Source organism: Zophobas morio, unplaced genomic scaffold (genome assembly GCF_036711695.1).
Source record: "Zophobas morio isolate AGI-343-1 ecotype UQ-CSIRO unplaced genomic scaffold, CSIRO_AGI_Zmor_V1 ptg000012l, whole genome shotgun sequence".
NCBI classification, from domain to species: Eukaryota; Metazoa; Arthropoda; class Insecta; order Coleoptera; family Tenebrionidae; genus Zophobas; species Zophobas morio.
Window position 1 is genome coordinate 4,164,270 of NW_026972117.1, and position 26,358 is coordinate 4,190,627.

The following is a 26,358-nucleotide window of genomic DNA, read 5'->3' on the forward strand; positions in this document are numbered from 1 at the left end:
TTCCCTCGCCAGTGAAAAATTATAAAATTTGATTTTGCGGAATTTTACTCTTTCGTGGTAACCTCTATGGAATAAGTACAGTATAGAAGGTACTAGCCACAGTGTAATATAAAAAAAGTTTTCACCTTCCTAAAAAAAGGCAGTTGGGATTCCCGAGAAGAAGTAATATTAATAAAAAAGACACCTGGGACCCCCGAAAAAGTTTCGCCTTCTTTAAGAAAGGACAGTTGACAACCCCGAGAAGGTTTCACATTCTTAAAAAAAGACATTTCAGGCCCCTGAGAAGGTTTCATATTCTTAAAAAAAGGCAATTGAGACCCTCGAGAAGGTTCCACATTCTTAAAAAAAGACATTTGGTGCCCTCAGAAGGTTTTACATTTTTAAAAAAGACAGGTGGGACCCCCGAGAAGGTTTCACATTAAAAACAAAGACATTTGCTGCCCCCGAGAAGATTTTACATTTTTAAAAAAGGCAGTTGGGACCCTCGAGAAGGTTTCACTTAAAACAAAGACATTTGGGGCCCCTGAGAGGTTTTACATTTTTAAAAAACACAGTTGGGACCCCCGAGAAGGTTTCATATTAAAAAAAAAGAGATTTGAGGCCCCCGAGAAGGTTTCAATTTAAAACAAAAAGACATTTGGCGTTCCCGAGAAGGTTTAACATTTATAAAAAAGGCAGTTGGGACCCCCTAGAAGGTTTCACATAAAAAAAAAAGAAATTTGGGGCCCCTAGAAGCTTTCACATTAAAAAAAAAATTTGAGGCCCCCGAGAAGGTTTTACATTTTTAAAAAACACAGTTAGAACCCCCGAGAAGGTTGTACATTTCTAAAAAAGACAATTGGGACCCCCGAGAAGCTTTCACATTAAAAAAAAAGATTTGAAGCCCCCGAGAAGGTTTTACATTTTTATAAAAGACAGTTGGAACCCCCGAGAAGGTTATACATTTCTAAAAAAAGAGATTTGAGGCTCCGAGAAGGTTTGACATTAAAAAAAAAACAATTGGGACCACCGAGAGGGTTTCACATTTTTAGAAAGCCAGTGGGGACCCCGAGAAGAGTTCGCATTAAAAAAAAAGACACTTGGGACCCCCGAGAAGGTTTGACATTTTTAAAAAAGCCACTTGGGACCCCCGAGAAGGTTTCATATTAAAAAAAAGACATTAGGCTTCCTCGAGAAGGTTTCACATTTTTAAAAAAGACAGTTGGGACACCCGAGAAGGTTTCATTTTAAAATAAAAAGACATTTTGCGTTCCCGAGAAGCTTTAACATTTTTAAAAAAGGCAGTTAGGACCTCCGAGAAGGTTTCACATAAAAAAAATACATTTGGGGCCCCCGAGGAGGTTTTACATTTTTAGAAAACACAGTTGGGACCCCCAACAAGCTTTCACATTAAAAAAAAAAGATTTGAGGCCGCCGAGAAGGCTCTGCATTTTTAAAAAAGATAGTTGGAACCCGCGAGAAGGTTATACATTTCTAAAAAGACAGTTGGGACCCCCGAGAAGGTTTCATATTAAAAAAAAAGAGATTTGAGGCCCCCGAGAAGGTTTACATTTTTAAAAAAGACAATTGGGACCCCACGAGAAGGGTTCACATTAAAACAAAAAGAGATTTGGCATTCCCGAGAAGGTTTTACATTTTTAAAAAAAGCAGTTGGGATCCCCGGGAAGGTTTCATAAAAAAAAAGACATTTGGGGCCCCCGAGAAGGTTTTACATTTTTAAAAAACACAGTTGAGACTACCGAGAGGCTTTCACATTAAAAAAAAAAGATTTGAGGCCCCCGAGAAGGTTTTACATTTTTAAAAAAGACAGTTGGAACCTCTGAGAAGGTTATACATTTCTAAAAAAGACAGTTGGGTCCCACGAGAAGGTTTCACATTAAAAATAAAAGAGATTTGATGCTCTTAGAAGGTTTGACATTTTTAAAAAAGACAGTGGCAGTCCCGAGAAGAGTTTGCGTTAAAAAAAGACACTTGGGGCCCCTGAAAAGGTTTTAACATTTTTAGAAAAGTCACTTGGGACCTCCGAGAAGGTTTCACATTAAAACAAAAAGAGATTTGGCGTTCCCGAGAAGGGTTCACATTTTTAAAAAAGGCAGTTGGGACCCCCGAGAAGGTTTCACATTAAAACAAAAAAACATTTGGGGGTCCCTCGAAGCTTTCACATTAAAAAAAAAGATTTGAAGCCCCCGAGAAGCTTTTACATTTTTAAAAAAGACAGTTGGAACCCCCGAGAGGGTTATACATTTCTAAAAAAAGAGATTTGAGGCTCCGAGAAGGTTATACATTTCTAAAAAAAATAGTTGGGTCCCCCGAGAAAGTTTCACATTAAAAAAAAGAGATTTGAGACTCCGAGAAGGTTTGACATTTCAAAAAAAAACAGTTGGAACCACCGAGAAGGTTTCACATTTTAAAAAAAGACAGTGGCAGTCCGGAGAAGAGTTCACATTAAAAAAAAAAACACTTGGGGCCCCCGAGAAGGTTTTACATTTTTAAAAAAGCCACTTGGGACCCCCAAGAAGGTTTCACATTAAAAAAAAGACATTTGGCTTCCCCGTGGTTTCACATTTTTAAAAAAGACAGTTCGGTCCCACGAGAAGGTTTCACATTAAAAATAAAAGAGATTTGAGGCTCTGAGAAGGTTTAACATTTAAAAAAAGAAACAGTTGGGACCACCGAGAAGGTTTCACATTTTTAAAAAAGACAGTGGCAGTCCCGAGAAGAGTTCGCATTAAAAAAAAGACACTTGGGGTCCCCGAGAAGGTTTTACATTTTTAAAAAAGCCACGTGGGACCCCCGAGAAGGTTTCACATTAAAAAAAAGACATTTAGCTTCCCAGTGGTTTCACATTTTTAAAAAAGACAGTTGGGACCCCCGAGAAGGTTTCATATTAAAAAAAAGGAGATTTGAGGCCCCCGAGAAGGTTTACATTTTTAAAAAAGACCACTGGGACCCCTCGAGAAGGTTTCACATTAAAACAAAAAGACATTTAGCGTTCCCGAGAAGGTTTTACATTTTTAAAAAAGGCAGTTAGGACCTCCGAGAAGGTTTCACATAAAAAAAATACATTTGGGGCCCCCGAGAATGTTTTACATTTTTAGAAAACACAGTTGGGACCCCCGAGAAGCTTTCGCATAAAAAAAAGGTTTGAGGCCCCGAGAAGGTTTTACATTCTAAAAAGAGACAGTTGAAACCCCCGAGAAGGTTATACATTTCTAAAAAGACACTTGGGGCCCCCGAAAAGGTTTTACATTTTTAAAAAACACAGTTGGGACCCCCGAGAAGGTTTCGCATTAAAAAAAAAGAAATCTGAGGCCCCCGAGAAGGTTTACATTTTTAAAAAAGACAATTGGGACCCCCGAGGAGGTTTCACAAAAAAAAAAACATTTGGCTTTCCCGAGAAGGTTTCACATTTTTAAAAAAGACAGTTGAGACTCCGAGAAGAATTCGCAATATAAAAGACAGTTGGGACCCCAAGAAGGTGTCGCATTAAAAAAAAAACACTTGGGGCCCTCGAGAAGGTTTGACATTTTTAAAAAAGTACAGTTGAGACCCCGAGAAGGTTTCACATTAAAAAAAAGACATTTAGCTTCCCAGTGGTTTCACATTTTTAAAAAAGACAGTTGGAACCCCCGAGAAGGTTTCACATTAAAAAAAAGACATTTGGTGCCCCCGAAAATGTTTTACGTTAAAAAAAAACAGGTGTGACCCCCGAGAATGCTGTACATTAAAAAAAAAAGAGATTTGGTGCTCCCGAGGTTTTACATTTTTAAAAAGATAGTGCCCCCCGAGAAGGTTTCACATTAAAAAAAAGGTATTTGGGACCCCCAAGACGGTTTCACATTCTTAAAAAGAAATACATTTGGGGCCCCCGAAAAGTTTTAATGTTCCAACATTACAACAGTACCTTGTAAAATTTTACAACCGCTACTGTGAGGGATTGTCGGACAATGCAGGACCAATTAAAGGAGCGTGCCGCCAGTGTACAATGGGCTAGAAACATGCAGGGTTCCAAGGAATTTGTGATTTATGGTTTAATGGGTCCACTCTTGATGGTTAAAACTTTGAAATACCAATAAAATTTTAGTAGGTACTGTTCAAATGGTGGAAATCTACATTTAAATAAAGATGAGCTTTTTCGAGAAAGTGAGGTAATTTCATCTTTTTTTTGTCATAAATGTAGGTAATACACAATGCGAGAGAAAAATAGGAAAAAAAAATAAATTCTTTAAAATGACATCAAATTGTTGGTGGAGTAGGTTAGCAAAATTTTGATTAGCATTTAACCATCTACATGATATTTCTAACATACATACAAAATTTGGCAACAATCGGTTTAGCAAACTCGATTACTATACTTCCTTAACTTACTCTGCGGACGTAAAAAATGTAAAATATCAAAATTAGAGTGCTGTGAATGTGGTATTTTGGCAAAAGTAACAAATGATGAGGTCTCAATTTCCTCAACGTTTTTAATCGATAGCACTGATTTAATTACAGTCATACAGAATAAGATTAGCTGTTTTTTAAAAAAGGCCGAAGTAGTTACGGTCCAATTACTTAGTAAGAAGTTTTTGAAAATGCCATTTTAGTAAGAAATCACATAGTTGAACACGACCACTTAATATCGCTTGGGCCTCACCAACCGAAATTGTTGAATCCCTGATTGATAATCCCAAAAGAAAGAAAATTTGTACTCTTCACAGAGGTTTCGAAACTGTCCACATTTAGAATACAGTGTATTTAAAGATTCCGTTTTTTTGTTTTGTTTGCATGCTTTTTCCTAATAATCTTGCTGAGTGGTTAATGGTATTACGAAGTGGAATAAAATGAAAATCGTTGGTATCAAAACTTGCGCAAAATTTTTCGTCAGGAGCTCAGAAAAAAATATGAAATAATAAAATAGACTAGTCACATTTACCAGTCTAGTTGTATAGTGTATAGGGTGTCTCTGATTACTAAGAATATCTCAAAAAGAACATATTTAAAGTTAATAAGTAGTATTATTTAACCACTCGCTTCTTTTCTTTTCTTAATATATCCACATCGTTATTTCTTGTAGAGAAATAAGAATTTTGCAAATAAGCTCCGACCCCACGCTAGCGACTAATAAAAAAATTCACCACAATAGAAATGGGGGGCTTTTTTTCCTTAACATACGTATAATGATTTTTTCGCAACAACAAACTTAAGACATGTTTAAAATGGAAATTTTTGTAGAGACATACGGATTTTATTGATGAGATGCATAAGCCCCACCCACCCACCCCATCTCATTTGTGATGAATTTTTTTATTCGTAGTGAGACCGGGGGGCAAAGCTTATCCGCAAAGTCTATATTTCTGTACAAGGAAGAATGGAATGAAACATGTTTGAAGTACTATCCTATTGTTTTGAGAAAAAATAGGGAACGAAGAAATGAAAAACTTTACAAAAATAAAACTTTACGAAATTTTGCATAACAGCGCCAATAAATAGATTAAGCAAGAAATATGTGCAATTTAATTGGAACGTGGAATGTCAAAACTCTTTTAAAACATTGAAAAAGGGGGATAAGTTTTGATTAGCGACTTGCCACGCTTACGACAATGTTAAAACGAAAGCAAAATTTCGAAGCAGTCAGCAATTTTGATTTTTTTTTCCTAAAACTTAGATCTCTAAGGTGAAGAAAAATAATGATGTATCAATAAATCGCAAGTATGACAGTGTATTATTTTGTAAAGTGTAAATAGAATTAGAACTTTAAAAAATAACACTGTTTACTTACTCTGGAAGAAATTTATTTAAAAAGCATTTGTTCAATTGCTCCACTAAGAATACCTCCATTCTTTAAGTACGTGTTAAGTCAAATGCGTGTTAATTATAAACTGCAAACTTGACACACGATTGTGTATTTCACAATGTAATTCCCCCTGAAATGAAGCGAAAATCAAGGTTAACATCTCCATCTTCCCACCGACTGCATTTCGTCTCATGTTCTTAAACCAAGCAAGTGTATTTAGAGGCGCGAGCAGAAAAATCAAAATTTTGGTATTCATGAGATAATAAAATGGCAATAGGTGTAGTTCCGGGGTCGTCAACCGCGCATAATAACAATGACAGTGAAAGCGAAAGTTGTAAACCATCTAAAACTTGGCAAAATTTAAAAGGTAAACACAATTATTATCATTTTTGTACCATACTTAAATAATTGTCTTTTTTAGATACACGAATGTCAAATTTTCTGTTAAAACATATTGTTAGTGTGTTAATATGTGCCCTGGGTCTAATGATGATTTTAATTACTATATTCATAATTATTCTGTCGGTGAGGGACAATACAACTTCAAAAAGTACAAACGTCGCAGCTGAAGATTCCATGTTAGTTGACGACTCCGGAATGAATAGTAAGTTCAAATTTAAGCTATTATTTTCTGAAGCTGTTATACTGCTCAAGACAAAATAAAACACAAACAGGAAAAAATGTATTTTCGCTGTAGATTCTACACGAAAAACAACAATAGTTACAAGGTTGTCCAGTCCGCCAGCGGTGATGATTAGAGAGCGGATTTATATATAAGCACAAAAAATTAAGAATAAGCGCTTAAATAAGCACAACATTTTCAATAAAAAAGTTTATTTTAAGGAAAAAATCATTAAAAACATAATCATATTACAAATCAAAGAACACTTCTTAGAACTTTGGATAAAATATTATTACAATAATCCTAGACTTTATATTTACACACGTATTTCAGTTTTCTTTAAAACAATTTATGATTGTAATATGTTCCAAGTTGTCCACTGTAAAATTTTTTCGCCGATCATTTAAAATGTGTTTAAAATTGGAGAATGTGCGTTCAACGTCCACACTCGTTGTTGGCGCAAATTTGAATTTTGCAACTAATGTTGAATCTAACTCCAAATTTTCCACCTTCTGGCCTTGTAAAACACGAGCAACGTCGGAAAGAACACCGAAACCTGCATTTTTATTTAACACTTCGTCAAGTTTTTGAGATACTCTAGTACCAATATCGCCCCTTACTGCGTTTGCTTGTTGTTTAAATTCTTTCACTAAGTTTATGGCATCTACCAACAACATGTTGGGTTTTTCTAACTTTTCTATTACCTCACATACGAATTGATAATTGCTTCTTAGAAAAGCTAGATCTTGTCGCAAATCTTTGTTTTCCAAAATATTTATGCAATCTTTAATCGATTGAGAAGAATCTTCGCTAAACTCCGTAACTACTTCCTCAAATTCTTTGATATATTTGTCATAATAAAATGTGGCCTGTAACCATGTTCCCCACCTCGTTATAATCGGCTCTGGGGGCAATGGTATGTTTGGAAAATTTTCCTTAAAATGTTGCACTTTTAGTGAGGCGTTAACAAAAATCTTTTTACCATTTGCCACTAATTTATTAACAGTAGGAAACTGCAAACGTATTCCTTCAGCCACTCTGTTTAAACCGTGGGCAATGCAAGTAGAGTGAATTAAATTGGGGTACAATATTTTTAGATTATTCCCTGCTTTCAACATATAACGAGCTGCATCCGAGATCATCAATAAAATTTTATTTGGCAAAAATAGTGACGTAAGACTGTCATTTAAAAATCTGGTAATCGTACTGCCATTTGTTTTATCTAACATTTTCAAACTTACTACATACCCTCGACTAGGGAAATTTTCATTTAAGATTCCAACAATTAAACTTGCCACGTATCTTCCACAACTATCGGTTGTGTCATCGGCAGCGAACCATGAATAATTATCTCCAATGCGATGTTTAATTTCGTTGTAAACTTGCTGAAACACTGGGCCTACATAATTTTTTCGGAGAGTACTTTCAACCGGAATATGTCAATTGCAGTGTTTTTCAAGGAATTCTTGAAGAGGGCCTTTCTCCAATTTTTTTAAAGGTATATTGGACTGGATCATCATTTTACATAAATCGAAATTAAACTGAAACTGCTCATCTTTTGTGGAAGTAGATGCAACAGATTCATGTATGGTCTGCTGTTTAATTTTAGAAACTTCAAACATTTTCTTCCGTTGTACATGAAGAGTCGTTCTGACATGTTGCGTCACGTTAGATTTTTTATCACTTTGAATCTAAAACAACGTACATATACAGGATTAACAAAAGAAAATAGATAAAAAAAAATTAGTGGGCTTACGGTTTTCACACAAGCTCTGCAGAATATTTTGTTGTTTTCTAATTTTAATTCTGGAAAGTCCCTTATCCACTCATCCGGCGTCGATTTTACTTTCGGCATTCTTTTAAAATATTAGTAATATTACCAAAAAGAACCACGTGTAACACTGTACTACAACAGATGCGATAGACTGATGGTTGTGAAATAAACGGTGCATTTACTTAAAAGTTTCCATTAGAAAAATTTTAAGGTAGGTAGTTGGGTATAATAATCCTTTTTTCTAGAAAATCTTCAACGGTCTTGCCGCAAAATGCCGAAAAAGAACATCTGGTTAAAGCTTTAATTCATTATCAAGCGAAGTAAGGATTTAAAGCCATAAAATGTATGGAGTATTTTTCCAATCCTATAATAAAATTTTATTACCCAAACGACCGGAACCTATTCGCAGAAAGGGTCTTGAGTAAGTGTACTTCAATGGTCAAGTCCAGGTAAAATGCATACGATACGATACGGCTAACTAACAAGTATTTGTCATCCCGACAAAGCCATTCATTTTTGATTCCTTGATACTAAAAGAGAATGTATAAAGTTCACGTCCAGCACGCAGGTCTGCATATCAATGCGAACAAGTGGAAACACCACCTAATTTTACTAGTAAACAAGTTTCTTTACAAACCGACCGTGTTCATTCCCTCATTATGTTCAACATCGCGTACAACCATAAGTCTAACAAACGTGAAACTGAAAGAAAATGCAACCAAAAATGAAAACTATGATAGGAAAATTTTCACAAGGTAACACACAAGATGATGAACGAATACAAATCGAAGTGCGCAACTCTGGCAGTGCCACTTCCACAAACTCTAAACGTTCAAAAGGTAAACTGTACGCAAATATCCTACCTGTTTTAACTTAAAAATAGTTTTCGTTTAAGATTTTCGCATTTTAAATTTTCTGCAAAAGCACACTGCCCTATTATTAGTATGTTTTCTGATTTTGATGATGGTTTTACTACTTGTGGCGATCGTCCTTTTGATAATACGTCAAAACAACGTGAGTTCCCAGTGTACTATAGAGAATTTCCACCCAAAAGAGACGTCAACGAACCCGACATCACCAGGTGAGCTAGAGTGACTCCACCGAAAACAAGCTAGCGAAAACTAGTATTTTGTTCAGTAGGTCCACCATCAGAAACCAGTGGATTAACAACTTCTCGTCCTGGATCATTCGAACTAGTCTCACGACAGGAATGGTCGGCCGAAACCCCCAAGGCTCCACCAGCACACCTGCAAACCCCAGTTCCTTACGTACTGATCCTTCACACGGGCACTGAAAACTGTTACACTCCTAAACAATGTGTCCAACGTGTTCGACTGATTCAGACTTTCCACATGGAAAACCAAAACTGGGAAGATATCGGCTACAATTTTCTTTCTGGGGGTGATGGCAGAGCTTACGAAGGACGAGGCTGGAAAAATAGGGGCCCTGAAACATACGGTTATCCTGATGAAAGCGTACGAATTGCTTTCACTGGGATTTTCAACACAACCATACCATCGGATCGGCAATTAACAGCTTGCAAAAACTTGATCAAAAAAGGAGTTGAAAAAGGGTACATTAATAAAGATTATAAACTCATAGCTGCAGCACACTTGCAAAAAATACACGCTGAGGAGAGTCAAACGAAGACGTTGTATGATGAACTGAAATCTTGGGAGCACTGGACCAACCCAGAAGAGCTGTACATGTTTAAAAATGTCGAGAGCTCAAACTAAACCGTGATTTAAGCGGACGAAAGACTCGACGATTTTTTTTATAACTAATTTAATAATTTATTTGTTTACATCGTTTTATTATATTTTATAATAGCGTCAACCGCTTACCGAGTGCGACAGCAAAAATGCCTGGACACAAAAACCCAAGGAAATAAACAACACACATCAGCACGCCTTGCATGAATATGCAATAACATTTATGACTCAGTCAGTCCACGAACTACTCGGAAAAATGTGTTTCATAAAAAAACTAGGCTATAAAATCTAACTAGTCTACTGGTACATACATTTACAAACAATTTTGTTACTGTGAATAATCTTACTATTTATATTTCGTTGCAGTTATAAATTTATAAAATATATACCTACTTTTTTTAATGTCTGGCGTATTTATAGCATTATTTCAACTAACGCAAAATTGAAAATTTAAAAACAAATAAAAAATCAAAACAAACCAGCAGAGCCGTATCGATGGGCGGTGTGGGGAGAATAATGTCCACAGAATTAACAAATATTGGTGAAAAGTTATTTCCACAGAACATTCCTCGCCAGTGAAAAATTATAAAATTTTATTTTGCGGAATTTTACTCTTTCGTGGTAACCTCTATGGAATAAGTACAGTATAGAAGGTATTAGCCACAGTGTAATATAAAAAAAGTTTTCACCTTCCTAAAAAAAGGCAGTTGGGATTCCCGAGAAGAAGTAATATTAATAAAAAAGACACCTGGGACCCCCGAAAAGGTTTCGCCTTCTTTAAGAAAGGACAGTTGACAACCTCGAGAAGGTTTCACATTCTTAAAAAAAGACATTTCGGGCCCCTGAGAAGGTTTAATATTTCTTAAAAAAAGACAATTGAGACCCTCGAGAAGGTTCCACATTCTTAAAAAAAGACATTTGGTGCCCCCAGAAGGTTTTACATTTTTAAAAAAGACAGTTGGGACCCCCGAGAAGGTTTCACCTTAAAAACAAAGACATTTGGCGCCCCCGAGAAGGTTTTACATTTTTAAAAAAGGCAGTTGGGACCCTCGAGAAGGTTTCACATAAAAAAAAGACATTTGGGGCCCCTGAGAAGGTTTTACATTTTTAAAAAACACAGTTGGGACCCCCGAGAAGGTTTCATATTAAAAAAAAAAAGAGATTTGAGGCCCCCGAGAAGGTTTCAATTTAAAACAAAAAGACATTTGGCGTTCCCGAGAAGGTTTAACATTTATAAAAAAGGCAGTTGGGACCCCCGAGAAGGTTTCACATAAAAAAAGAAATTTGGGGCCCCTAGAAGCTTTCACATTAAAAAAAAAAATTTGAGGCCCCCGAGAAGGTTTTACATTTTTAAAAAACACAGATAGAACCCCCGAGAAGGTTGTACATTTCTAAAAAAGACAATTGGGACCCCCGAGAAGCTTTCACATTAAAAAAAAAGATTTGAAGCCCCCGAGAAGGTTTTACATTTTTAAAAAAGACAGTTGGAACCCCCGAGAAGGTTATACATTTCTAAAAAAAGAGATTTGAGGCTCCGAGAAGGTTTGACATTAAAAAAAAAACAATTGGGACCACCGAGAGGGTTTCACATTTTTAAAAAGCCAGTGGGGACCCCGAGAAGAGTTCGCATTAAAAAAAAGACACTTGGGGCCCCCGAGAAGGTTTTACATTTTTAAAAAAGCCACTTGGGACTCCCGAGAAGGTTTCATATTAAAAAAAGACATTAGGCTTCCTCGAGAAGGTTTCACATTTTTAAAAAAGACAGTTGGAACCCCGGAGAAGGTTTCATTTTAAAATAAAAAGACATTTTGCGTTCCCGAGAAGCTTTAACATTTTTAAAAAAGGCAGTTAGGACCTCCGAGAAGGTTTCACATAAAAAAAATACATTTGGAGCCCCCGAGGAGGTTTTACATTTTTAGAAAACACAGTTGGGACCCCCAACAAGCTTTCACATTAAAAAAAAAAGATTTGAGGCCGCCGAGAAGGCTTTACATTTTTAAAAAAGATAGTTGGAACCCTCGAGAAGGTTATACATTTCTAAAAAGACAGTTGGGACCCCCGAGAAGGTTTCATATTAAAAAAAAGAGATTTGAGGCCCCCGAGAAGGTTTACATTTTTAAAAAAGACAATTGGGACCCCCCGAGAAGGTTTCACATTAAAACAAAAAGAGATTTGGCATTCCCGAGAAGGTTTTACATTAAAAAAAAAGCAGTTGGGATCCCCGGGAAAGTTTCATAAAAAAAAAGACATTTGGGGCCCCCGAGAAGGTTTTACATTTTTTAAAAAAGACAGTTGGAACCTCTGAGAAGGTTATACATTTCTAAAAAAGACAGTTGGGTCCCACGAGAAGGTTTCACATTAAAAATAAAAGAGATTTGATGCTCTGAGAAGGTTTGACATTTTTAAAAAAGACAGTGGCAGTCCTGAGAAGAGTTCGCGTTAAAAAAAAGACACTTGGGGCCCCCGAAAAGGTTTTAACATTTTTAGAAAAGTCACTTGGGACCTCCGAGAAAGTTTCACATTAAAACAAAAAGAGATTTGGCGTTCCCGAGAAGGTTTAACATTTTTAAAAAAGACAGTTGGGACCCCCGAGAAGGTTTCATATTAAAAAAAAGAGATTTGAGGCCCCCGAGAAGGTTTTACATTTTTAAAAAAGACAGTTGGGACCCACGGGAGGATTTCAAAATAAAAAAAGACATTGAGAAGGTTTTACATTTTTAAAAAAGGCAGTTGGGACCCCCGAGAAAGTTCTACATAAAAAAAAACATTTGGGACCCCCGAGAAGGTTTTACATTTTTAAAAACACAATCGGGACCCCCGGGAAGGTTTCACATTAAGAAAAGAGATTTGAGGCCCCCGGGAAGGTTTTACATTTTTAAAAAAGACAGTTGGGACCCCCGAGAAGGTTTCACAATAAAAAAAAAGACATTTCGCGTTCCCGAGGTTTTACATTTTTAAAAAAGGCAGTTGGGAAACTCTAGAAAGTTTTACATAAAAAAAGACAGTTAGGACCCCCGAGAAGGTGTTACATTTTTAAAAACACACAGTTGGAACCCCCGAGAAGGTTTCACATTAGAAAAAAGAGATTTGAGGCCCCGAGAAGGTTTTAAATTTTTAAAAAAGACAGTTTGAACCCCCGAGAAGGTTTCACAATAAAAAAAAGAGGTTTGAGGCTCCGAGAAGGTTTGAGATTTTTAAAAAAGACAATTGGGACCCCCGAGAAGGTTTCACATTAAAAAAAAGTCATTTGGCGTCCCCGAGACGGTTTTACATTTTTAAAAGAGACAGTTGGGACCCCGAGAAGGTTTCGCATTAAAAAAAAAAAAACATTTGGGACCCCCGAGAAGACTTTCCATTTTTAAAAAAAGACAGTTGAGACTCCCGAGAAGGTTATACATTTAACGAAAAACAGTTGAGACCCCCGAGAAGTTTAGACATTTAAAAAAAACACAGTTGGGACCCCCGAGAAGGTTTCACATTAAAAAAAAAAGGATCTGAGGCCTCCGAGAAGGTTTACATTTTTAAGAAAGACAGTTGGGACCCCCGAGAAAGTTTCACATTAAAAAAAAAGACATTTGACGTTTCCGAGAAGGTTTTACATTTTTAAAAAAGGCAGTTGGGACCCCCGGGAAAGGTTGAGATTCTGAAAAAAAGACAGTTGGGTTTCACATTAAAATAAAAAGATTTCAGACCCCCGAGAAAACTTTACATTTTTAAAAGACAGCTCGGAGAAGGTTTAACGTTCTTAAAAAAAGACACTTGGGACCCCCGAGTAGGTTTCACATTAAAAAAAACCATTTGGGACCCCGGGAAGGTTGTGTAGAGACCATAGACACGCTATAGTTTTAAAAAATGGATGTTATGAATTTCTCTGCAACTTTTCCAAAAAGCTCAATTTTTCAATACACCCTTTATGAAAATGTTGATCAGTTTTCAACCACCTTTGAAAATTGCCTGGAAATTTTTTTGACAATTTTAACCTTACTAAAGTTTTGTCGGGTTAATTTCATAAAGAGTTTCTACCATGTCAAATTTTAAAATTTTAAAAAAATTTAATATCAAACTTAATCATATTTCGAAAATCTTGAACCGGAACCTGAAATTTAGATCTAGATCGCAGATTTTGTGTGGATTTTTAGTATATTTTTCCAAAAGTTCCAATTTTCAACAATAAATGTCAAAAGTTTCGACTTTTTCCAAAAGTTGTTTTAGATTCCATTTCTTTGAAAATTGCTACCATTTTTCCAAAATCGCAAACATGAATATGACATTTTCTACGATTTTTAAAAAACTGGAATTGTCGAAGTTAATATTTCGATATTATTATATACACGGTACATTTTTCGAATCAGCACGTCGAGATACAAATAATAATAATAATAATAATAATAATAATAATGAGTTTATTTTCCAGAATATTTTCTTGTTTTTTTTGACAATTTATCTAAAAAATTAAATTTTGTACGACCACCTGAGAAAATTACTTAAGAGATTTTTTTGCGGATTTTTACGCCCAGAAGTTGTTTTCGGTTCTATTTCTTCAAAAATTTCTGCCGTTTGTCCGAAATCACCAACATGAAATATGAAACTTTCTAAGATTTTTTAAAAATATGAGTTTCAAACCGGTTGTAAAACGTCGAAAAACTTAGAATTAGCCAGGATTTGTTTAGCTCACACTCAGGAAATAAAAATATATAATTCACTTTATATAAAATAAAGCAAACAGTAAATTAAACTACCCTACAGCTCGGAGAAGGTTTAACGTTCTTAAAAAAAGACACTTGGGACCCCCGAGTAGGTTTCACATTAAAAAAAACCATTTGGGACCCCGGGAAGGTTGTGCATTAAAAAAAACAGTTGAGACCCCCGAGAAGGTTAGACATTTAAAAAAACACAGTTGGGACCCCCGAGAAAGTTTCACATTAAAAAAAAAGACAGTTAGACCCCCAAGAGGAAGTTGGCGTTTCCGAGAAGGTTTTCCATTTTTGAAAAACACAGTTGGGACCCCCGAGAAGGTTTCGTATTCTTAAAAATGGCATTTGGCGCCTCCGAGGAGGTATTACATTTTTAAAAGAGACAGTTGGGTCCCCCGAGAAGGTTATAAATTTTTGAAAAGACAGTTGTGAGTGTTGAGACCCTCGAGAAGATTTCACATACTTAAAAAAAGACAGTTGGAACTACCGAGTAGGTTTCACAAAAAAGAAACATTTGGGACCACCAAGAAGACTTTACATTTTTAAAAAAGACAGTTGAGACCCCCGAGAAGGTTAATCATTAAAAAAAAACAGTTGAGACCCCAGAGAAGGTTAGACATTTTTAAAAAAAGACAGTTGGGACTCCCGAGAAAGTTCCACATTCTTAAAAGAAAAATACATTTGGGGGCCCCGAAAAGGTTTTACATTCTTATAAAAAGACAGTTGGAACCCCTGAGAAGGTTTCACATTCTTAAAAAAAAGACTCTTGGGGCCCCCAAGGGGGTTTTACATTTTTAAAAAAGACAGTTAGGACCCCCGAGAAGGTTTCACATTAAACAAAAAGAGATTTGAGGCTCCGGGAAGGTTTTAATCTTCCAACATTACAACAGTACGTTGTAAAATTTTACAACCGCTACTGTGAGGGATTGTCGGAAAATGCAGGGCCAATAAAAGGAGCGTGCCGTCAGTGTACAGTGGGCTAGAAACATGCAAGGTTCCAAGGAATTTGTGATTTATGGTTTTGTGGGTCCAACCTTGATTGTTAACTTTGAAATACCAATAAAATTTTAGTAGGTACTGTTGAAATGGTAGAACTCTACATTTAAATATAGATGAGCCTTTTGGAGAAAGTGAGGTAATTTCATCTTTTTTTTTTGTCATAAATGTAGGTAATACACAATGCGAGAGAAAAATAGGAAAAAAAAATAAAAAACCAAGAGGCAAGTTTGGAATCGAACCCGCGATGTCCGGCCCGCCTTCTTGGCTTGTAACCACTAGACTACCACCGGGTTGCCTTACGCTAATGGTAAACTGTTCTTACACCGTGCATCATGTTTTTGCAAATATTTCGACGTTTAGGGAAAAACTCAAAGTGGATTCATACACCACACTAATACGACTATATTGTTGTATAACAGCTAAATCAAATAAACATCAAATTCTTTAAAATGACATCAAATTGTTGGTGGAGATGATTAGCAAAATTTTGATTAGCATTTAACCATCTACATGATATTTCTAACATACATACAAAATTTGGCAACAATCGGTTTAGCAAACTCGATTACTATACTTCCTTAACTTACTCTGCGGACGTAAAAAATGTAAAATATCAAAATTAGAGTGCTGTGAATGTGGTATTTTGGCAAAAGTAACAAATGATGAGGTCTCAATTTCCTCAACGTTTTTAATCGATAGCACTGATTTAATTACAGTCATACAGAATAAGATTAGCTGTTTTTTAAAAAAGGCCGAAGTAGTTACGGTCCAATTACTTAGTAAGAAGTTTTTGAAAATGCCATTTTAGTAAGAAATCACATAGTTGAACACGACCACTTAATATCGCTTGGGCCTCGCCAACCGAAATTGTTGAATCCCTGATTGATAACACAATTAATCCCAAAACAAACAAAATTTGTACTCTTCACAGAGGTTTCGAAACTGTCCCCATTTAGAATACAGTGTATTTAAAGATTTCGTTTTTTTTGTTTTGTTTGCATGCTTTTTCCTAATAATCTTGCTGAGTGGTTAATGGTATTACGAAGTGGAATAAAATGAAAATCGTTGGTATCAAAACTCAAGGAAAACTTGCGCAAAATTTTTCGTCAGGAGCTCAGAAAAAAATATGAAATAATAAAATAGACTAGTCACATTTACCAGTCTAGTGGTATAGTGTATAGGGTGTCTCTGATTACTAAGAATATCTCAGAAAGAACATATTTAAAGTTAATAAGTAGTATTATCTAACCACTCGCTTCTTTTCTTTTCTTAATATATCCACATCGTTATTTCTTGTAGAGAAATAAGAATTTTGCAAATAAGCTCCGACCCCATGCTAGCGACTAATAAAAAAATTCACCACAATAGAAATGGGGGGCTTTTTTTCCTTAACATACGTATAATCATTTTTTCGCAACAACAAACTTAAGACATGTTTAAAATGGAAATTTTTGTAGAAATATACGGATTTTATTGATGAGATGCATAAGCCCCACTCGCCCACCCCATCTCATTTGTGATGAATTTTTTTATTCGTAGTGAGACCGGGGGGCAAAGCTTATCCGCAAAGTCTATATTTCTGTACAAGGAAGCACGGAACGAAACATGTTTGAAGTACTATCCTATTGTTTTGACAAAAAATAGGGAACGAAGAAAAGAAAAACTTTACAAAAATAAAACTTTACGAAATGTTGCATAACATCGCCAAAAAATAGATTAAGCAAGAAATATGTGCAATTTAATTGGAACGTGGAATGTCAAAACTCTTTTAAAACATTGAAAAAGGGGGATAAGTTTTGATTAGCGACTTGCCACGCTTACGATAATGTTAAAACGAAAGCAAAATTTCGAAGCAGTCAGCAATTTTGATTTTTTTTCATAAAACTTGGATCTCTAAGGTGAAGAAAAATAATGATGGATTAATAAATCACAAGTATGATAGTGTATTATTTTGTAAAGTGTAAATAGAATTAGAACTTTGATTAGAAATAATACATCCCGAGTTTACGTTCGGGAATTAAAAAACAACACTGTTTACTTACTCTGGAAAAATTTTTTTTAAAAAGCATTTGTTCAATTGCTCTACTAAAAATACCTCCATTCTTTAAGTACGTGTTAAGTCAAATGCGTGTTAATTATAAACTGCAAACTTGACACACGATTGTGTATTTCACAATGTAATTCCCCCTGAAATGAAGCGAAAATCAAGGTTAACATCTCCATCTTCCCACCGACTGCATTTCGTCTCATGTTCTTAAACCAAGCAAGTGTATTTAGAGGCGCGAGCAGAAAAATCAAAATTTTGGTATTTATGACATAAGAAAATGGCAATCGGTGTAGTTCCGGGGTCGTCAACCGCCCATAATAACAATGACAGTGAAAGCGAAAGTTGTAAAACATCTAAAACTTGGCAAAATTTAAAAGGTAAACACAATTATTATCATTTTTGTACCATACTTAAATAACTGTCTTTTTTAGATACACGAATATCAAATTTTCGGTTAAAACATATTGTTAGTGTGTTAGTATGTGCCCTGGGTCTAATGATGATTTTAATTACTATATTCATAATTATTCTGTCGGTGAGGGGCAATACAACTTCAAAAAGTACAAACGTCGCAGCTGAAGAGTCCATGTTAGTTGACGACTCCGGAAATAGTAAGTTCAAATTTAAGCTATTATTTTCTGAAGCTGTTATACTGCTCAAGACAAAATAAAACACAAACAGGAAAAAATGTATTTTCGCTGTAGATTCTACACGAAAAACAACAATAGTTACAAGGTTGTCCAGTCCGCCAGCGGTGATGATTAGAGAGCGGATTTATATATAAGCACAAAAAATTAAGAATAAGCGCTTAAATAAGCACAACATTTTCAATAAAAAAGTTTATTTTAAGCAAAAAATCATTAAAAACATAATCATATTACAAATCAAAGAACACTTCTTAGAACTTTGGATAAAATATTATTACAATAATCCTAGACTTTATATTTACACACGTATTTCAGTTTTCTTTAAAACAATTTATGATTGTAATATGTTCCAAGTTGTCCACTGTAAAATTTTTTCGCCGATCATTTAAAATGTATTTAAAATTTGAGAATGTGCGTTCAACATCCACACTCGTTGTTGGCGCAAATTTGAATTTTGCAACTAATGTTGAATCTAACTCCAAATTTTCCACCTTCTGGCCTTGTAAAACACGAGCAACGTCGGAAAGAACACCGAAACCTGCATTTTTATTTAACACTTCGTCAAGTTTTTGAGATACTCTAGTACCAATATCGCCCCTTACTGCGTTTGCTTGTTGTTTAAATTCTTTCACTAAGTTTATAGCATCTACCAACAACATGTTGGGTTTTTCTAACTTTTCTATTACCTCACATACGAATTGATAATTGCTTCTTAGAAAAGCTAGATCTTGTCGCAAATCTTTGTTTTCCAAAATATTTATGCAATCTTTAATCGATTGAGAATGTTCGGGTTTCGGTTTTACCTACCAACCGCAACCCTTGTCAACAAGCGTTCCCAACTTTCTCTTCTACCTGAAATGTATCGCTTCCGATTTTAACAACTTTGTACATAGACTCCGAACCGTCAACAACAAGTAAATACAGTGTTACACAGCACATGTTTGTGTTTCATTTATATCAATCTTTTTCGGTACGTATGTATGAGTAACAATCATACATCCAACATTGGTCCTTCGAGCCGGATCTCTCCACATGTGTGATCCAGTGCTGTGAATTCAACAATAAAACGCGGTGGTGCCATTTTTCGACGCCTGTATCGGGAGACGTGATCTACCGGCCATCGGAGTTCCCTACCGGACAGGAGAGCAGCGAATCCAGCCCATCCAGTCGTTTCATCCAAGGTTCCAAGTGACCTTATCACGTTTTTGGTAATTTTCGACGCCTGTATCGGGAGACGTGACCTACCGGCCATCGGAGTTCCCTACCGAGCAGGAGAGCAGCGAATTCAGCCCATCCAGTCAATTCACCCAGGCTCCAGGTGATCTTATTACGGTTTTGGCAATTTTCGACGCCTGCATCGGGAGACGGGATCCAGCCATTGGAAATTCCCAACCGGACAGGAGAGCAGCGAATCAGTCTAGCCGTCCCAGGTGCCAGAGGGCCTTATTGCGGTGAGTGGGTTCCAACTATTCCTTTTCTTTATCTATTTCCGGTCAAGCACGCATTCGACCGTAATTGCACGTCATTTTATTTAAATTTCATTGGCAAGTACCATTTACCTTGCCCGAACTGTACCAGTTTTACGTATTTCAACTAAGCGGCTTTTCAAATGGTTATGACGCGTTCGCAAACTTTCGATGCTCCACACATGGCAGGCGCGGAAGGTGACGACAATGCCGAAACATTTTCGGACTCAAATCCTACACCAGAGGATGCAGGAAATTTACAAATTTTATTCTTAAAAAGAAATCGCATTCACGACGAAATATCGCGTTTCAAGTTGTGGTTTGAAACAAACAATCTAAGTACATCCGCTTCTCGACTAAGAGTAAGATTGCGCGATTTTGTACGTATTAAGGCTCAGTTTGACAAAATCCATTCTCAGATTGAAGCTCTTGATGACGCCACCCCCGATTTAGAACAAGCTACCACAAGACTTTATTTTGAAAACGCGTATTACGATTTATGTGCAGATGTCGAAGATGCTATTGAACAAAAACGCGTTAACACATCTTCACCTGCACAGCAAGGTAACGCACCTACGAGCACACCGTCACCATCGGTGCAGTCGCTCCCGATTGTTATTAAACCGTTTAGCGGAATTTATACTGAATGGCTACCTTTTTATAATACACTTAAAACACAAAAGGTGTCTACATTTACAGCGGCAGTAAATCGCAATAGTACACAATCCACTTGTTATTTTTGTAAAAAATCTCATTTAATTTACAACTGTGTTACCTTTTTAAAACTCAGTGTTTCGGAAAGAAGGTCTCAGGTAGATAGGTTGAAATTATGTCAAAATTGTCTCAAACCATCGCATCCGTCCGATAGCTGTAAATCTATGTCATGTAAATTATGCCAATTGAAACATAATACACTTTTACATAGTGACCAACCCTCCCATTCAAACGAAAACCAGCCCAGTACCAGTGGAGTTTATTGCTCATCCGCCCTTTTTCCACAAGCCGTTTTCTCTACAGCAATAATTCTAATAAAGGATTGTAAAAACAAATTTCAAAAATTCCGGGCTTTGTTAGACGTGGGTTCAGAATCGCATTTTATTACTGAAGCCGCCACTAACAAATTGGGTTTAAGTACAGAAAATGCAAATGTGGTCGTAGCAGGTACTCAATGTTCAAATACGACCGCTAGACAAAAGTTTCAGGTACAGATCGAGTCGTTGCATTACTCATTTACAACAGCTTTAAATTGTCTGGTAATCCCAAAAATTTCGAAGAACATACCTGTCCGTACCTTTTCTAAAGATGAGCTGGACATACCTGAAGCGGTAAAACTTGCCGATCCTAATTTCAATTTGTCACAGCCAATCGATCTGTTAATCGGAGCTGGATTATTTTGGCAACTGTTATGTGTAGGTCAAATTCAAACGATAGGACATGGCTTAATATTACAAAAAACTTTATTAGGTTGGATTGCAGGAGGGCCATTGCATGGATGCCCCACCAGTGACACTCGTCAAAATCTACATTGCGCGGTCAATAATGTCAATTTAGAAAACCAGGTTGAAAAGTTCTGGAAACTTGAAAGTTATTCAAACGATGATAAGCCGCTCACAGCTCTTGAAATACAACATGAGAACTATTTTATTAACAATGCCACTCAATTATCCAACGGACGATTTCAAGTCAGATTAACATTTAACGAATTTTTACCAAACTTGGGGAATCCGACAGAAATCGCGCTCAAACGATTCAACACATTGGAACGAAAGTTCGCAAAAAATGTCATGTTAAAAATAAATTATCACGATTTTATGAAAGAATACATTAATTTGGGTCATATGCGTTTACTAGGTCCATTGACAGAGCATAGAATCGAAAGCGAACCCTATTACCTCTTGCCTCACCACGCGGTTTTCAAAAATGACGGGGTCACTGATAAGATTCGCGTAGTATTTGACGGCTCAGCCAAACCATCATTCGGAAAAAGCATAAATGCTTGTCTCAGTACAGGGCCAAAAGTACAAAACGACATTTTTTATTTAATAATTGGATTTAGAACGTATAGGTTTGCCTTTACAGCGGACATTTGCAAGATGTACCGTCAAATTTTAATTCATCCCGAAGAAAGACGATACGAAAAAACTTTATGGTGGGATGATCCCGTGCTTTACCAAGCACGTGTCACTTTAGCCAAACGGGCTTCGAATACAAATTTGCTGAATGATTTGACAACTAACCACATCAATTTTCATTTCATTCCGCCTTCCGCACCACATATGGGGACTATCGGGAAGGCAATGGTCAAATCTGCGAAAAGTCAGTTGAAGCGCGTTACTGGTATATTTTTATTTAATTTGCAAGAAATGCAGACGTTGCAAATACAAGTCGAAACGTGTTTGAATTCGTACCCGTTAACCGCCATGTCCAAAGATCCAAATGACCTGACTCCTTTAATTCACGGTCACTTCCTCGTTGGAACCCCTCTAACTGTTATTCCAGAGGATAACGTCACCACGGTCTCAAAGAACCGGCTCTCCAGGTGGCAACAATTCAGCCGCACTCAGCAGCAATTTTGGAAACGGTGGACAGCAGAACATATGGGTCAACTTCATCATCGCCCAAAATGGACCAAGGCCAGCCGCAACAGCATAAGGTGGACGATTTGGTGGTCGTTAAGGAAGACCACACACCCCCGCTTATATGGACCACTGGGACGCGTTATTACTGTTCATCCCGGTCTACATGGCCCCATTCGCGTAGTGACAGTGAGAACCGCGCATGATGTGATTAACCTGCAAGTGACTAAGCTGTGTGTGCTTCCGACATAAACAAATGTGCAGTGTCTAAATTTACCCTTTTTTTTCTATATGTTCTGTACTCTATTTCATTGTCAATGTATGCACCTGTCATGTAGACACATATTATGTATTTCATATTTGCAATTGTTATACTTTGTCATGTTGAAAGTTAGTTCTTTCAAGGCGCCGGACCATGTTCGGGTTTCGGTTTTACCTACCAACCGCAACCCTTGTCAACAAGCGTTCCCAACTTTCTCTTCTACCTGAAATGTATCGCTTCCGATTTTAACAACTTTGTACATAGACTCCGAACCGTCAACAACAAGTAAATACAGTGTTACACAGCACATGTTTGTGTTTCATTTATATCAATCTTTTTCGGTACGTATGTATGAGTAACAATCATACATCCAACAGAGAAGAATCTTCGCTAAACTCCGTAACTACTTCCTCAAATTCTTTGATATATTTGTCATAATTAAATGTGGCCTGTAACCATGTTACCCACCTCGTTATAATCGGCTCTGGGGGCAATGGTATGTTTGGAAATGTTTCCTTAAAATGTTGCACTCTTAGTGGGGCTTTAACAAAAATCTTTTTACCATTTGCCACTAATTTATTAACAGTAGGAAACTGCAAACGTATTCCTTCAGCCACTCTGTTTAAACCGTGGGCAATCCAAGTAGAGTGAATTAAATTGGGGTACAATATTTTTAGATTATTCCCTGCTTTCAACATATAACGAGCTGCATCCGAGATCATCAATAAAATTTTATTTGGCAAAAATAGTGACGTAAGACTGTCATTTACAAATCTCGTAATCGTATTGCCATTTGTTTTATCTAACATTTTCAAACTTACTACATACCCTCGACTAGGGAAATTTTCATTTAAGATTCCAACAATTAAACTTGCCACGCATCTTCCACAACTATCGGTTGTTTCATCGACAGCGAACCATAAATAATTATCTCCAATGCGATGTTTAATTTCGTTGTAAACTTGCTGAAACACTGGGCCTACATAATTTTTTCGGAGAGTACTTTCAACCGGAATATGTCGATTGCAGTGTTTTTCAAGGAATTCTTGAAGAGGGCCTTTCTCCAATTTTTTTAAAGGTATATTGGACTGGATCATCATTTTACATAAATCGAAATTAAACTGAAACTGCTCATCTTTTATGGAAGTAGATGCAACAGATTCATGTATGGTCTGCTGTTTAATTTTAGAAACTTGAAACATTTTCTTCCTTTCTACATGAAGAGTCGTTCTGACATGTTGCATCACGTTATATTTTTTATCACTTTGAATCTAAAACAACGTACATATACAGGATTAACAAAGGAAAATAGATAAAAAAAAATTAGTGGGCTTACGGTTTTCACACAAGCTCTGCAGAATATTTTGTTGTTTTCTAATTTTAATTCTGGAAAATCCCTTATCCACTCATCCGGCGTCGATTTTACTTTCGGTATTCTTTTAAAATATTAGTAATATTACCAAAAAGAACTCAACATGTAACAAGGGAGAACCACGTATAAAACTGTACTACGACAGATGCGATAGACTGATGGTTGTGAAATAAACGGTTCATTTACTTAAAAGTTTCCATTAGAAAAATTTTAAGGTAGGTAGTTGGGTACAATAATCCTTTTTTCTAGAAAATCTTCAACGGTCTTGCCACAAAATGCCGAAAAAGAACATCTGGTTAAAAGCTTTAATTCGTTATCAACGGAAGTAAGGATTTAAAGTCATAAAATCTATATAGTATTTTTCCAATCCTATAATAAAATTTTATTATCCAAACGAGCGGAACCTATTCACAGAAAGGGTCTTGAGTAAGTGTACTTCAATGGTCAAGTCCAGGTAAAATGCATACGATACGATACGCCTAACTAACAAGTATTAGTCATCCCGACAAGGCCGGCATGTTAACAAAATATGCATTAAAACTCATATTCGTCGAAAAAAGCATTAAATAAGCATATAAGTTTTAATATGCATAAAATTGAAAAAAAAGCAAATAAGCATAAAAAAATGTGTCATATGACTCCAAATTGTATCATAGTTACAGATATAAAAAAGTTTTGAAGTGCTTACATTTTTCACAAAAAGCATTAAACCTAGAAATCCGCTCTCTAGTGATGATTACTTTACAGATGCGAAGTTTTGATTCAAAGAAATATGAATTTTTGAAGCTATTGAACTCTTTATTGCGATTTTGTTGTGGGCAACAATTAAAGTGCAAATTCTGTCTTTTTAGAGCCGAAACTCCCCGGGAAAGTCAAGCTCGTTTCCCGCCTGGAGTGGGCCGCACAACCCCCCGTGGAACCCGCCACACCCCTCCACACCTCCGTGCCATACGTGATAATCCACCACACACAAACCGAGAACTGTTCTTCTCAAGCCCAATGCGTCCTCCAGGTTCGCTTCATCCAAACCTACCACATCGAAAGTCGCGGTTGGTGGGACATTGGCTACAATTTCCTAGTTGGAGGCAACGGCGAAGCCTACGACGGCCGGGGTTGGAAGTCCGAGGGGGCGCACACTTCCGGGTACAACGCCCAAAGCATCGGAATTGCCTTCATTGGGACTTTCGATCGTTACAAACCGCCTGAGAGACAAATTAGAGCTTGCAAGCTTTTGATCGCAAAAGGGGTGGAGCTGGGCTATATTAAGAAGGATTACAAGTTGCTGACGCCGAGGCAACTCCAGACTACGAAAAGTCCGGGGGATGCGTTGTATGAGGAGTTGAAAACGTGGGAGCATTGGGCCGAAAGTCCGTAAGGTAGCGCGAAAGAACTGATATTAAGAAATATTTGTATGTGGCTCAGAGATACTTGTTTAAAATCTGTAACATAAATACTAATAAACGGAAACACTTTTTTTATGGAATTTAATTTCTGATAGATACTTAAGACTGTTACCGGAATTATAAAAACGAAAGAAACTGAAAAATGACGAAAATGATTCAAAGAAAATTGAAAAGTCAAATCAAAAAAATGTAAAATCGGACACCTTTATAAGCGAAAAATTGTAGAATAATTAAAACGAAAAATCAAAAACTTGAAAAAGTAAAATTGAAATTCTAAACGCTTAAAAATCAAAAAATTGAAGAATTTTAAAATTACAAAATTGGAAAATCGTTAAATAAGAAAATTGAAAAATTGCAAAATGAAAAATCGAAAAATTAAAAAGTCGAAGGACTGAAAAATTGAAAAATCGAGAAAGTAGAAAAATTGCAAAACTATGAGATTGGAAAAAAAACTTAGAAAATTTGAAATCATAATTTTCAAATATTAAAAATCAGAAATTGAAAATCAGATACACTTAAAACGAAAAATTAAAAAATAATTAACTTGAAAAATTAAAAACCCAAAATTTGTAAAATTACAAAATAGAAAAATTCGAAAATTACGAAATTAGATAATTATAAACTCGAAATTTCAATTGAAAAATCAAAAGATGAAAAACTGATTCATTAAAAAGTCAAAAAATTGTAAGAACAAAAAACTGGAAAATACTAATTTTTAGATTGAAAAATCGAAAAATTGCAAAATTATGAAATTGAAAAAACAAAAACTTGGAAAATCATGCAAAATCGAAAATTTTCGTTTTTTGGATTTCGCACTGTTTCGATTTTTTAGTTTCCTAATTTTTAATCTTTCGATTTTTCAATTTTTCGTTGTTCAATTTTTCAAATTCTTGATTTCCACTTTTAAAATTTTTCAAAGTTTTCAATTTATACTGTTCCTTTTTTTTATTTTTGATATTTCAATATTATAATCTTGATTTTTCAATTTTTCTTTTTATTCAAAAA

The 26,358-nt window shown here is 36.0% G+C and overlaps 2 protein-coding genes across 6 annotated transcripts; both read left to right on the top strand.

Annotated features, from left to right (window-relative positions):
* The first annotated feature begins 5,957 nt into the window (after nucleotides 1-5,957).
* On the top strand, nucleotides 5,958-25,424 carry LOC135127654 (peptidoglycan-recognition protein SC2-like). Of its 2 annotated transcripts, none has more exons than XM_064054183.1 (3): nucleotides 5,958-6,146; nucleotides 6,201-6,383; nucleotides 24,802-25,424. In XM_064054183.1, the coding sequence occupies exons 1-3, from the start codon at nucleotides 6,047-6,049 to the stop codon at nucleotides 25,323-25,325; spliced, it is 807 nt and encodes a 268-aa protein (XP_063910253.1). In that variant the 5' UTR covers nucleotides 5,958-6,046; the 3' UTR covers nucleotides 25,326-25,424. The 2 variants fall into 2 exon arrangements, with proteins under 2 accessions (XP_063910253.1, XP_063910254.1); XM_064054184.1 differs by lacking the exons at nucleotides 5,958-6,146; nucleotides 6,201-6,383 and adding exons at nucleotides 17,802-18,004; nucleotides 18,059-18,238.
* Nucleotides 8,427-10,269, top strand: LOC135128284 (peptidoglycan-recognition protein LE-like). 4 transcript variants are annotated; one of them, XM_064055186.1, is made up of 3 exons: nucleotides 8,427-9,014; nucleotides 9,071-9,256; nucleotides 9,301-10,269. In XM_064055186.1, the coding sequence occupies exons 1-3, from the start codon at nucleotides 8,888-8,890 to the stop codon at nucleotides 9,909-9,911; spliced, it is 924 nt and encodes a 307-aa protein (XP_063911256.1). In that variant the 5' UTR covers nucleotides 8,427-8,887; the 3' UTR covers nucleotides 9,912-10,269. The 4 variants fall into 4 exon arrangements, with proteins under 4 accessions (XP_063911256.1, XP_063911257.1, XP_063911258.1 ...); XM_064055187.1 differs by having other exon boundaries at nucleotides 9,313-10,269; XM_064055188.1 differs by having other exon boundaries at nucleotides 9,316-10,269.
* Nucleotides 25,425-26,358: the final 934 nt, after the last annotated feature.

Excerpts from the sequence above, each read along its gene's own strand:
- LOC135128284 (XM_064055186.1), top strand. The coding sequence starts at position 8,888 with ATGCAACCAAAAATGAAAACTATGATAGGAAAATTTTCACAAGGTAAC. Across the intron at positions 9,015-9,070 it reads AAACTCTAAACGTTCAAAAG|ATTTTCGCATTTTAAATTTT; the intron begins GTAAACTGTACG and ends TTTTCGTTTAAG. Across the intron at positions 9,257-9,300 it reads AACGAACCCGACATCACCAG|TATTTTGTTCAGTAGGTCCA; the intron begins GTGAGCTAGAGT and ends AGCGAAAACTAG.
- LOC135127654 (XM_064054183.1), top strand. The coding sequence starts at position 6,047 with ATGGCAATAGGTGTAGTTCCGGGGTCGTCAACCGCGCATAATAACAAT. Across the intron at positions 6,147-6,200 it reads AACTTGGCAAAATTTAAAAG|ATACACGAATGTCAAATTTT; the intron begins GTAAACACAATT and ends TGTCTTTTTTAG. Across the intron at positions 6,384-24,801 it reads TGACGACTCCGGAATGAATA|AGCCGAAACTCCCCGGGAAA; the intron begins GTAAGTTCAAAT and ends CTGTCTTTTTAG.